The sequence below is a fragment of the Gadus chalcogrammus genome, chromosome 3 (genome assembly GCF_026213295.1).
Source record: "Gadus chalcogrammus isolate NIFS_2021 chromosome 3, NIFS_Gcha_1.0, whole genome shotgun sequence".
Classification (NCBI taxonomy): domain Eukaryota; kingdom Metazoa; phylum Chordata; class Actinopteri; order Gadiformes; family Gadidae; genus Gadus; species Gadus chalcogrammus.
Genome location: NC_079414.1, coordinates 16,462,877 through 16,475,662, shown reverse-complemented (window position 1 = coordinate 16,475,662; position 12,786 = coordinate 16,462,877). Strand labels below are relative to the sequence as shown.

At 44.9% G+C, this 12,786-nt stretch overlaps 1 protein-coding gene across 1 annotated transcript; it reads right to left on the bottom strand.

Moving 5' to 3' along the window:
• Positions 1-5,889: 5,889 nt before the first annotated feature.
• On the bottom strand, positions 5,890-12,686 carry mogs (mannosyl-oligosaccharide glucosidase). Its single transcript, XM_056586309.1, has 5 exons — positions 12,481-12,686; positions 11,521-11,875; positions 10,857-11,080; positions 9,575-9,768; positions 5,890-9,159 (listed from the first exon to the last, which is right to left on the bottom strand). The coding sequence occupies exons 2-5, from the start codon at positions 11,870-11,872 to the stop codon at positions 7,389-7,391; spliced, it is 2,541 nt and encodes an 846-aa protein (XP_056442284.1). The 5' UTR covers positions 11,873-11,875; positions 12,481-12,686; the 3' UTR covers positions 5,890-7,388.
• Positions 12,687-12,786: the final 100 nt, after the last annotated feature.

Here is a 12,786-nt window from a genome sequence, read left to right as displayed (position 1 = left end):
AAACGTCAATATGCCTTTATATGAGAGACCTACCGTCCACCGCTCGCAGAAGCCATTTTTTAAGCACCATGGACAGCGACACAGCCCAGTGTTGCTTTTGGAGTTGTGGAAACGATGAGAAGATAACTGTTCACTAGACATCACGAGACTGTTGCATTTGTTTAGTGGGCCTAGAGTATCACTTCTGCAAAATATATGTATCTATTGCTTGATATATGAGCATTTCTTTTTGGCCTATTCTCTTACCGGATTTATAACACAATTAACCTTTGACCCCATTTGTCTTTTTCGTTTGTTTTGGGCGCTTTTGTGGTTATTTTCCCATAAATAACACGAATATATGAACCAGTGAATCAGTAGTGCATTGTTTGTAAAGGACAAGATAATGAGTGTGGTGTGTTGAAAAAACAAATAAACGTCAGCAAACTGAACAAACATTCTGTAAAACAATATTTTTAGGCTAAATGAATCAACATATAGACTTTTCACCCATCCCCCATTAAAAAAAATATAAACAACACAACCATAAGAATAACAACAAGCTACCCTGCCCATGAATATACATTGAGGTAGCCTTCCATTTAAGCCTATACACTGCAAGCTCTCACAATGTGCGTGAAGGACCCGGGAACGCGTTGAACGTTGACATTGTGTGAGCGTCTGAAGGAGCAGCAGCATCAAGCAGCCATGGCATCTTCTCCAGTAAGTGTATGATAAAAGCCCCCAAGCCCTTTCATTAAGGATCTGACATTTTGCAGCACAAATTGTTTTCACCTCCGACGTGCCGCTTAATTCCACGGCTGTTAGATGTTTGGTGGTGGCGACGAGCCCCAGAGAACACAGACACTATTAAAACCAATCCGATCACTCGGAGAGGGAGGTCAGCTCACGAGACTAAGTTATGTTAACTGCCGCCTGCCGGACGACCTCTCTCCTCCACAAAATGCCAGGCAGTGCGCTAAGTAACGGATTTACGTAATGTTAGCACTTACTGACATTATAGTGCAGGGGTAAGGCTTTACCTGTAAAACTTAAATGACAACCTTAGACGTATTTAAGTGCTGCGAGTAAAAAAAACACTGTTATTTTTTTGTGTTTCTTTTTCGTTCGGGTTGGTATGAAGTGAATAGCGTGAGAAAGAGTGTCATGCAACAGCAACTTGTCTCAATGCTCTGCAAAGGTTATCCACTACAGAACTCAGGAAGAATGGACTCTATAACCACACGGACAGCATGTGGTGCTAGAGTAAGATGAGCTTTCACTCGGCAGATCCTTTCAGAAAAAGCACCAGGACCCAGGGCGCAGTGCTGCTCAGGGACCTAAACACTGTGTACCAAATCCTCAAGGCTCCAGTGGCTTTCACACACATTCTTCAATTAGCTACTGTGAGGACCAACCTAAAGGAAATTCATGAATACATGGTGAAAATACAGTGACAGACTTCTTCATTGGATGAGCTAAAGAGGATTCTTCTATAAAAGAGAGGTCGATAACATATACCTTATTATGTGTCTAGACGCTGGCCACTGCATATATTAAGACGTTCAAAATGCCAAACATTTAGATATCCTGGTATTTGAGTAGGTTTTCTAGGGTTTCTACATAATTATCAGCCCTCTGTCTTTGTCAAGATGTCTTCTCCATTTTGGTAATTGATGGTCAGGCATAATCTGTGATCTGTAGGTTTTAATGTACCACATATTTTGCCTATGCAGGTTGAAACTTTGCCTTTGAATTTTCAGGAAGTCGTAAATGTTAAAACTGACAGTTAATGACCAAATCAAACCAATCCAAAGAAAACATTTGATTCCTTCTTTGAAGGCAGGGTAGACAATTTATTGTTTATTTTTATATATATATTGGTTGAAATTCTCTTTTTATCTGTGGCTGTCGAAGGCTTATAAGAAGCCTGTCCAATCATTTAACGCTTGTATCCAAAGCTGTGAATATTTGAGGTAATATCACTAAGGAGCAGAAAGGGAGCCTTTTGCTCCAGGATGCCTACAGGTAGCATGCGTCGACATTGTTGTAGAAAAAATCCTCCGAACCACTTAACCAGCAGACTGTCCTGCATCTCAGCTGAGTTTGTGGTAATGCTGTGTACATCAAGTCATGAGAATAAATGTAACTCTTCCTCTCTTGCAAGTACAACAGAGAAACTGCCTTTGTGATGGTTACCTTCAATCGTTGCCGTGACAATGCTGCTACCAAGGATTCTGTTAGCGCTGGTGTCATTTATTTGATATGGCTGCATTGCAACACATGAAGCAATTCTTTAAATGTAGTGTGTGGTCGATTGGCATAATCTTGGTTGTGATTTATGTAAATTGTTTGATCATTAATGTTAATTATTAAGCTTTGACTCATACATTTTTGTGTGTATGCATTGTGGGGGCTGTAGTCTACTGTAGCACACTGCGTGTACAAGCAGAGTAGCACTTAAGGCAATGTTAGTTTGCAGACCAATTCTGTCTGCATTTGAAATTACTTGGTCACATCAAGCCAGGGTAGCATTGGCTAGGATAATAGTTTAGCAGGCTTTATAGGAATTGAGCGATGGTGCACATTTGACATCCCTTCTTTGGATCCTTTGATTCACTAATTATTCCTGAAATTCAATTTGACCTCAAATTTGTACAATGCTTCGTCACCTATTTAGATGTATTCAAATGTTTAAGAATTGTCATATATAAAGAATTCAAACCACTTCAAGACTGCAGTATATCAAAAGAGGTTCCGATATCAATTATTGCAGAATAGTGTTGTAATAGTAGTTTGCACGATACCTCTGGGGTTATAGATTTTAAGGTTATTTGGGTTCTCTAGGATATCGTCAGCTTTGTGTGCATCTTGAGTATCAGGGTATGGAGAAAAAACTGGTTGTGAAAAAACACTGGGGAACTGGTCATATACCATAGCATTCGTTTTCAACTGAATCTTAGATTCATAAAAAGACACTCTGGCTGCGACAGACAACTAAACTTTCTGATTTTAATACACCACGATGCACAGGCATGTCACTAAAGCCAAGGTATGAGCTTAAAAAAAAGGCTTCTCTTCCTCTTCCAAATCACATTCTGACATGTGTCCCACACTGAAATCCTTCCCCCGGGGCGCAAGATAGAAAAGAAGGTATCCAATCCCAAACCTAGACACAAAGGCGCTGCTAAGATACCGCAAAAAATGGATTGGGTACTGCGAAAAGCACAGAAACCTCTCCCGGAAACACGACTAGCTATAAATAAAATAAAATAAAACACTCCCCTGCGCTGCCAAATTATTTTTTCCATCTAAATATCTCGATTTCTTTCTCTCTCGCTGTTCTTCTCGCTCTCGATATCTCCCCCTCTCTTTTTCTCTCCCTCCCTCTCCCTCTCTCTCTCTATCCCACTCTCTCCATCACTCTCATGTTGGCCTGTGCATAGCGACATACCATACACATTTCTAAGAAAAAGACAAGGGCAAGGGAGAAAAAGAGGAGCGGAAGCGTGGTTGTTTTTCTTTTGAAGAAACAGCTCTCCCTCTCGCTCTCTGCCGCTCTCTCTTTCCATCTCTCCCTCCATCCGAGTGTGGGAGTGGGCTAGGGAAGCCCAACATTAGGCCCCTGTGCAGTGGCAGGTTTCCCATGCGTTCCAAAAATACTTCCCCATTCGCCCACTTCAGTCCCCAGCTGGCTAGGGATAGGTTAGCATCATGCTCAGCTCTCCTCGTCCTCTACTTTTATTTTTATTTATTTTTTTCCGCTATAGGCTCTAGTGATTCTTCAAGCATGCCCCCAGACTCACCCACACACTATGCTAACGTTGCTCCAAACCTAAACCTTCTCTTCTGCTGTATCCGTGCACACTCTTTAGAACAACAGCGCATGGGGCCTGATGCAGCTATTGGCCTACCTGCCCCTGTCTATTGGTGACTGTGGGGTGGTGTACATTATAAGCCAATGTTATAGGGCCGTTACTAAACATTTAGAGTTTAGCATGGAGGGAGTTAGTTTGCAACACATTACGTTTTAGCCCCATATGAAAATAAAAAATACTCATGCTTGTTTGGATGATTAGAATGTGTCATGATTATTCTAGGTTGGGGAATTATCATTTATGGGTAAAAAAAAAAGGAGCATGCTTGTATTAATTTCTAGCAATCAACTTTGCCATGATACAAGAGCAATTACTAGATACAGAGGCATGACAGTCTCCTCCAGAAAAAAGCCCTTATTGTAGACTAATTGCTCGCACTTCTCACTAGCAAGCTATTTAGTCTGAGCAATCGTCTGTCCAACTTAACTCGAGTGAATTGTATTTTGAGATTATCAACTTTAAAACGAATCCGTCCTCTTATTCCTGCATAAAGCACCTTCCCTAACAATTCGTATTTATTACGACGTACAATGAAATGAGTGTAATTAGTGATCATTACTGCTCCGATGCACACTCATCACGGGCAGACCAAATACAAACAGATTGCAACAAACGGCAAAGCGCAACAGACATGTAGAGGGAAACAGATGAAGAATGGTGAGAGCTCGCAGCTAACAAAAGTAACTATGGAAACGGCTCCACATCGCGCTGGCTTCCACCACGACTCTCTCTCCAGAAATAAAAACTGTTGGGCTAAGAGCGAATCAGGTAAAGACAAAAGATCCCGGGTGAACCTATTTATAGTGGCGCTTACATAACATATCATAGCTTATGTTGGTTCAGGCGAGTTGGGTGTTTAATAGCAAGCTTTGGGAGGGAGGGTGAAGGTTGCAGGAGAAACTATAGGAGGACTGTTGTTGTAAGTTGTAAGCCGGCCTACAGAGAGCATATTATTCATACACACACACCAAATAAGAGTTCTGTGCCATTATGAGACTAATGAGTCCAAGAGATGAGATGGTGAGATACCTGTTAAAGAGACCATAAGGAAGGGACACTTCTTTCATAATGAGATATGGATAAGCATAATATGCAATACGACATGCAGTCTGCATGGAGAGCCTGTGATGAAAAAACCCGAGTAAAAAGGTAGGATCAATTAACAAACTGATTTTCTATAAATGTGTCATCAAACCTTTCAACTAAATGGAGCCATTAGCATAATTATCTACTCATACTACTTTAATTCTAAGCAGTTCTCTATTAGTGGAGGGCTGGCGGAGCTGTGTTCAAAGGGACTCTTCTCAACTCTCAAAAGGCTTATTAATTAGCTCCCTCTAGCATACATTCCCCGTAATTACATGGCAGGGCGCGCGCCACACAAGAGAGGCAAAATTGTCAGCTGTTAGAAGTAATTTTTTTTTATACTCCTCATACCTCTGGTCATTTTAAGACTGATTTGTATGAACTAATAGAGTGGTACAAAAGGAAATAATTTAATAGATTGGAACCATGTTCTAAGTTTGTGAGACGGCTACTATGCAAATGTGGGTCGGTGATTCATCTGTTTATTATGCAGGTAGGACTTCAGTTAGCTGTGATGCTATCATCGTCCCGCGGTATTGGGTTGTGTTGGGGGGGGGGGGGGGAGTGGGAACAAGGGTAGATTGCGCACGGTGTGTGCGTTGAGGGGATGTACAAATAAAAGCCATCGACTCAGAGAGAGATAGTAGAAAGGCGGAGAGAATATGGCTCATCGTCGTTCAAATCCCTTCAGGATTCGTTTTGCGTTTGCAGGTCAATGGGTCAAAGGCTGAGCTAGCACATCTCCCACGAATGTGAGCCCCAAGGCAGTGATTGCGCGCATGGATTGACACATCACCGACTGCTAAACAGTGTTTCAGTAAATGTACAGTAGAAAACCGCAGATCTAGCCTACTGGTTGTCTTCAAATGTGCCCCAGTCACCCTGCCATGGTATGGCCGATAGATGTTAACACAATGACCGCGTTGACCGAAGCTTCTGGTGTTATATAAAGGGAAACTGGCAGCCTGGGGAGTTGAAGCTGAGCTGTATTAAATTCAGTGCTATGGAGGGGTTGAGGAAATAACGCTATGTTGAGTTCTGCAAGCCAACACTGCACCCGTTTCGAGGCTTTCAGCCACAGCCAAGCGTTCAAAAGGATTCATAGAAGAGGTTGGAACCCGGGGGTCATGAACACAGCTCAAGGAAAAAGCATCAGTGCTTTTTATGGCCGGGGTTGTTTATTTTGTGTCAAAGTATTAATAAGACCAAGTCCACTGTACGCCCCTGTGTACTGAACGGGGTTGTCAACGAGTGAAAAGAACTTGCAGTCACTAACTTGCTCTGTGGAAGTAATGCAGTTCCAAACCAAGATCTCGCATCAAAATGGTTTGAGTCAAACTTTAGAAAATAAATAAAGCTCTAGCTGGTGGCTATCGACGTCAACTTGTCGCCCTCCTATAGACCTTGAAACAGAGATTAAGGTAAAACACGTCATATATGGTTTCCAGTATATCTACTATTGTTGAGTCGTGCTACTGTACGCACATTACTGTCTCTCATCCAATAACCTAGAAATGACGTAGTTTCAGGAAGTGAAATCAATGTTTCGTTAAAAGCATGTCATGGAACAGAGTGCTCTTTCTTTTGCGGCGTATTCTGCAACGTATACTACCGGTATTTTCATATGCTAAGTACTTGGAAATGGCCTGTTAGAGAACAATTTCAATTGCAATGAAGCGATATTAATCAGTCAGTATCTACGGAATATTACGTAGATAACTAATGAATGAAGCACTCAATACTGAATGACCAATACAATAACAATTCTATAACCTCTACAGCCAACACAAACTCCCAACAGCAACATTTGAAGATATGATTTATTGTTTCTCAATAAAACATATTTCAAGTCAGGATTTTTTTATTGTAACCCCAACCCTCCCAGAAGTAATGCTGATGAGGTCATCCACTCCTTGAATTCTTCACTATCATTAAAACATTAAGACAACTGGAGAATCTTGACCGAAATAATTGTTGGCACTATTGAAGACAATGGCCCTCATTCATCAGCTTTATCAAAAACACCTGTTATCCTAGTTGCTCAGGCACTCATTGTTTTAAGTAGTTGCCAGTTGATTAGGAAACGCATACAAAAAATGTGCAATTTCCAAAAGTCAGTCCAATACTGCATATCTAAACACAGTATTATTTTAAATGTATTTTTATGGATAGCCAGTGGTGCACATGCCAGAAGCTGATGAGGAACACAAAGCATGGCATTTATCTGTCCAATGGCTCCACACATAGCAAACACACGGCATGACTACGAACAACAAAATGTGATAAAGTAACAGGGTTCTTTCTAAACCACCTTATTAACACCTATTCTGGAAATAGATATTTTGGTAGAAAACAGTTTCAATAATACATAATGCCTGCTTGAGCATCACATGAGCAACGGATGAGGGCCAATTTCTTTAAGACCTTTAGAAAGAGTCTTTAGCGTTAGTACTGTTCTGCCATCATTAAAACAGTCAAGGCTGACCAGCCAGTGAATGGATGGCTTCCTTGGCCTCGGCCAGTGTTGTCATTGTACTGCTCCCATATATACCCTGTCTCAACGTACTGCCTGTAAACGTTGTTGACGATGTTAGTCCTGAGTTCATTATAAAGGGCCGTTGCCTTCTCCTGGTAGGGACCCTCCACACTGCTGTAGTGGTTCAGGGCTCTGACAGCCAAATAATTTATGTTGATCCAGATAGGTCCCCTCCAGTAGGGGGCGTCGTGCTCCGTGTTCCGCTTCATGTACATGGGGTCCGTCCTGGAGAGCGAGCGGAGGCCGTAGGGCGTCCACAGCTTGTCGGGGTCCCTCATGTCTCGGAGTATGTGCTCCAGCTTGGGAGAGTCGGCGTGCAGGATGTGCAGCAGAAACGGGAAGAGGCTGACGTATCCCAGGGCGTTCACGTGCTGCAGCTTGGGCGCGCGCCGCACAGAGCGCACGAGGCGGGCGGCGGCGTAGTGGTGCCGTGGCTGTCCGGGCGGCACATACACCTTCTCCTGCTGCAAGGACACGGCCTGCGTGTGGTTTCCGTAGTCGCTGAACGCCCCGAGCTGGTCCGACCAGTGGAGCTCGCTCAGCAGGCCGTTGTCACTGAGCACCTGGTGTGTCTGTTCGTAGTCGACGTGGGGCTCTCCGAGGAGCCGCGCGATGCTAGCCATGATGCCCGAGGCCAGGGCCATCCAGCAGTGCAGGTCCACGTGCCGCTCTTCCCCGGACGGGTGGGAGGCCCTTGGGTAGTCGTCCAGACCGGAGGTCAGGGTCTTCGGGTTCAAGAAGAGGTTGGTGTCCTTGTCCCGGCCCCGCCAGCGGTAGGAATTGGGCACGGGTCCGGTCTGTGTGGTGTTGTACCATTCAAACCAGGTCTTCAGTCTTGGGAAGAGCCGCCGTAGGAACGCCAACGTGGGCAGCGATGTCGGAGCATCCGGGTCGGAAGAATGCTGCTCGATGAGCTCCTGCAGCGCCAGGAAGAGGGTGGGCGGGTTGGCGTTCTCGTTCCGCTGCACCACAAACTCACCCGGGACCTTGCTGCGTGCCTCGTCGCCGAGGATCTGCTCGCGAGGGATCCAACCCTCCACGTTGATGAGGTCTAGCCAATGAGCGGTCGCCTCCCGCGTCACCTGAGGGTCCCATTTGCTGAGCAGCAGCTGGTGGAAGCCCTCGTCCCAAAGGAACCCCCGAGGGAAGAAAGAGCGCGAGGGAACGGCGGTGAACAGCGCGCCCTCGGGATACAAGAGCGGGTACTCGTTGTAGGCAGACTGCACCACCGACTGGCCATAGAAGTAGCCCATTCCGCCCAGCATGTTGCTGAGGGCTGCCTTGCTGAACCTGACCTGAGCTTGGCTGAAGCCCTTTCGCTCCAGGCCAAAGGTCCTCTCGAACCTGGCGTCAAACTCGGCTTTCCTCCTCTCCAGCTCCTCCGTCATGGTGACCCCGACCAGCTGGTTGGGTCTACTGTGGAAGCTGGCCGATTCAAACAGAACCTCGATCTGGAACGGGGTCTCTACGGTTACCTGGTGGACCAGGAAGTCGCTCTTCTTCCTGGGGTCGTCAGGATTCTGCTGGGGCTGCTGGTGTGGAGGCTTGTAGCTGTCAACCGCAATGTAATGCCTCTTTTCACCAGAGGGGGGGCTGTAGACAAACCTCCGAGAGAGGCTGTTCTTAACAATGTCGGTCAGCCGCTCCAAGCCTGGAGTAACAGTCTGAAGGTTGTTGTAGCTGAAAAGAAGGAGGGAAAATCGGGGCACATTTATTATTGCTGTTCCCTAAAGCTGTCCTTGCAACAAAAGCATTTACAAAAGAATCGTGGGTGGCCAAGGATTTAGTCAAACTGATTTAGTGAGTGCAAGCACTATGAAACTACTGTTTAAATACCCAATCAACACGCATTGAATCATGAATCTATAAATAAAGCCCTATTTTCCACCATCATGCATCGGTTTTTATGATTCCTATAGCTACTCTGCACACAATTCTGACACAATGTATGCATGCTTGATATTTCTCAGCCCCACCCAAGGCTCTTTGAATAAAAGCGTCTGCTTGATTGCTAAATTGTTACTCTAGAGTCTGTCATGTTATTTTCGATAACTACTATCATCCTTCTCCCGCCCTTCACAACCCCTCGACGTACCAGGCGTATTTGACGTTGGACAGCTCCCCAGTGACGGGCTTGCGGAAGGTGATCTTGAAGTGTCCGAGCTCCTCAGAGAAGCCGGTGATGGATCCCAGGCCTTTCTTCTCCTCCACGTGAGCCTCCAGAGAGCCCTGCGTATCTGCTGCTGCGTAAAACATGAGCGAGATGACGGGCGCTTGGCGGGATGAACTCTGGTGGTGCAGATAAATAACGGAAGAAGGAGAAATAAGGGAAATCAACATTTTGGAATGCAAATTCCATTACCGTTTAGGTATTGAGCAGATTTTGCAATCAGGTGGGAATAACAGTGAATTCTTTATGCACGTCATTGAGTATTAGGTGGTGGCATCTTGGATAAGGACTGCAGACAATTGGGTTCAACCCAGAAGCTTTTATCGGGCAGTCAAACTTTGAGGCCACTAGAGTCTAGACCAGGGATGGGCAACTTTCATGATAAAGAGGGCCACATTTTTCATCATAACCATCGGAGGGCCACATGACGTCACACTTCAACTAAACGTGAGCTGAGAGAAGCTACACAATTTTGAATTTGGTAGATATGATTTCCTGTATTCTGGTGCATTTTGGGGATGGCCACTACCTAAAAAATCATCCAGAATCATAACCTATGTACGGTATGTTAATTGAACCAACATACATACAATTTCATGTTTTCCATGCTCAAACAGCCACATGAATGGTCAGTATTTTATCAGTGCAAAGGGCTCACATACATCATCATTCAATGAAGTCAAAAAACTGAAAAACAGTGGCCCAACATTAAGTGCAACAACTCAATGAACTCAAACCCAACAAGCAGTTGTAGTAGTTGTAGTGGCGACTTAAGTGGATATCTTTAATGACTGATATCGCTTCTAAGCAAACTAGACGCATGGGTTTGCCTTCGAATTCTATGAATTCTTCTCATCTTTCTTGACCGAGTTTTCTGTAACTCGATCAATTATTATTATTCTTTTTTTTTCTATTATGTGCGGGCCTGACTGAGTGAGGATGCGGGCCGCACTGAGTGAGGATGCGGGCCGCATGCGGGCAACTGGAGGGCAACTGGAGGGATGGGCCTCCAGTTGCCCATCCCTGGTCTAGACTATCCTGCCCCCAGGTAGGATATATCTATTTCCATATGATAATCTATCCTATGTGAATTTCGATTTAGGAAAGCAAAAAGGTAATCTGGAGATTCATCCATGAACAAAACAATGAGCCTAGACAAACAGTTGAAGGAACCTGAATAAAAAGAGCTATAATCTCCGGTCCTCACGTGTTGTTTGGCCGTGATCCTCCAGGTCCAGTCGCCACCGTGGTCGCCGCCCCTCCGCTTGACAAACTCGGTGGTCAGGGTGAAGTCCTTATCGCGGACCTCCTGGACGCCGAAGCTGAGGCCGTCGTGCATCAGCCAGCCGTAGCCCTGCAGGCCGTCCCCCTGCTCACAGGTGTGCCTGAGGTTCACGTCCATGCTGGAGAACTGCCGCATCCACATCAGGCCTGCAGAGAGAGGCATGGTATCAGGGAAGCAGTTTGTGGTGCGGGGGAAAATATATAGGAAGATATGCATCGATGGCCTTAGCTCCGAAATGTCCAATCCTGGCTGCTATGTTAAATGATTGGATGCCTTTTCTAGCCGGAGGGAGATATGGCGGCAAAGACGAGACACCACATATCCACACACACCTCGCCGCTGGTGTCCCTAGTGCGACGTCTGAAGTCACTTGGACGACAGGAATAGAACGCTGCGTTCAGGGTTAAGTTTAGGTTCTGGGTTTGAACCCAAATGTATACTGCCTGCCCTGTGGGCATCAAGATGCCTAACCCCTATCTGCTTCTCATTGATATATCTTGATTAACTGTGTAAGCCAGTGTCTACTTATGAACTACTAAAGTAAATAGAAGTAGTAGTCCTAGAAATAGTAGTGGTGAGGTGTTACCTGTAACGATGGATTTAGGACTTCTGGTTTTCATCCCAAAGTAGACCTGAGGCCTGTAGGATCCCCAGAACCTCTCTGGGGAAACCTCGGCGCTGGTGCTGTTGTCATCGAGGACTCGCGGCGAAGGGTGCAGCGTAGCCACACGTTTAGCCAGGCTGGACCGCATGTACAGGGCATAGAAAAACCAAACCAGGCTGAAAATGCAAAGGCCGATTGAGATATTGATAAACACTTTGCCAATGTCCACTTTCTTCTTCTTTTCCTTGAAGTGCAAGCCAATGGGCTTCTCGTCTTTCCGCAGAAGGGGTGCAGCTTCCCCTGCCCCCACCCTCTTCCTCTGCCTGCCCATCATGCCCTGCCGAAACAAAGGAAATGTATACAAATGAACATTGATAGAACATGATAAGGTGATAGAGGTGAGCTTGCGCCTTCCCAGATACTAGCATGGAGTTGCCTAGTTCGCACCATAAATAAGTATATGATTATGTTCACATAATGTATTTGAATGGTTATGGAACGTGTACACAGTACTCAGTATATTTTATACGCTTTTGTATGAAGGAATCACCTCACATTATGCACTCGGGCTTTTGTTTTGTACATATTACACAGGAAGCAGACAAATGCGCGAATGTATTGTGTCTGTGTAATGTTTTGTGATAGCACGTCTGAGCTGACTCCTTGCGCTTGAGGAGCAAATTAAATGTGGTTTTCTGAAAACAAATGGTAATAAGCTGAACTGAAACCCTGCTATTGCTCCTTTACGCGAAGCGTGCCACCAAGCTAAGGCATTTGACGTCCATACGGGTGCCACACTGAAGCGTTACCACTACGCAAATCAGAGGGCTTTGGCTAAAGCCCACTGTATATACAACACGTGATCTAGAAATGGATTGCAGGGTTCAACAAGAGGTATAGATTTTATTGCGCTAACTTTGTTTTTGAATTACTAATTCTCACCTGTCAAATGAATGGATCAGCTACTCATTATCCGCTGCTAGCTTGACTATTCACTTCCTGGTCCCGCCCCCATCGCCACTCCACCACTGACGTGTCGCAGCGTGGATCTATCACTACAAACATACCGTCTATGGTTTGATACCCAGTAGCTTCACCTTAACAGACACATTTTCCTCATTGAAGTTATTATAATCGTAACATAATATATAAATATTAAAAGGCCTAACATAACGATTCGTCAAATTTGCATGATATTTTCCCAGCAAATAAACCGTTTAATAAAGAATAAGATGGACAAAGAAGCTA

Excerpts from the sequence above, each read along its gene's own strand:
- mogs (XM_056586309.1), bottom strand. The coding sequence starts at position 11,872 with ATGATGGGCAGGCAGAGGAAGAGGGTGGGGGCAGGGGAAGCTGCACCC. Across the intron at positions 11,081-11,520 it reads TCCTAAATCCATCGTTACAG|GCCTGATGTGGATGCGGCAG; the intron begins GTAACACCTCAC and ends CTCTCTCTGCAG. Across the intron at positions 9,769-10,856 it reads GGATCACGGCCAAACAACAC|AGTTCATCCCGCCAAGCGCC; the intron begins GTGAGGACCGGA and ends CTGCACCACCAG.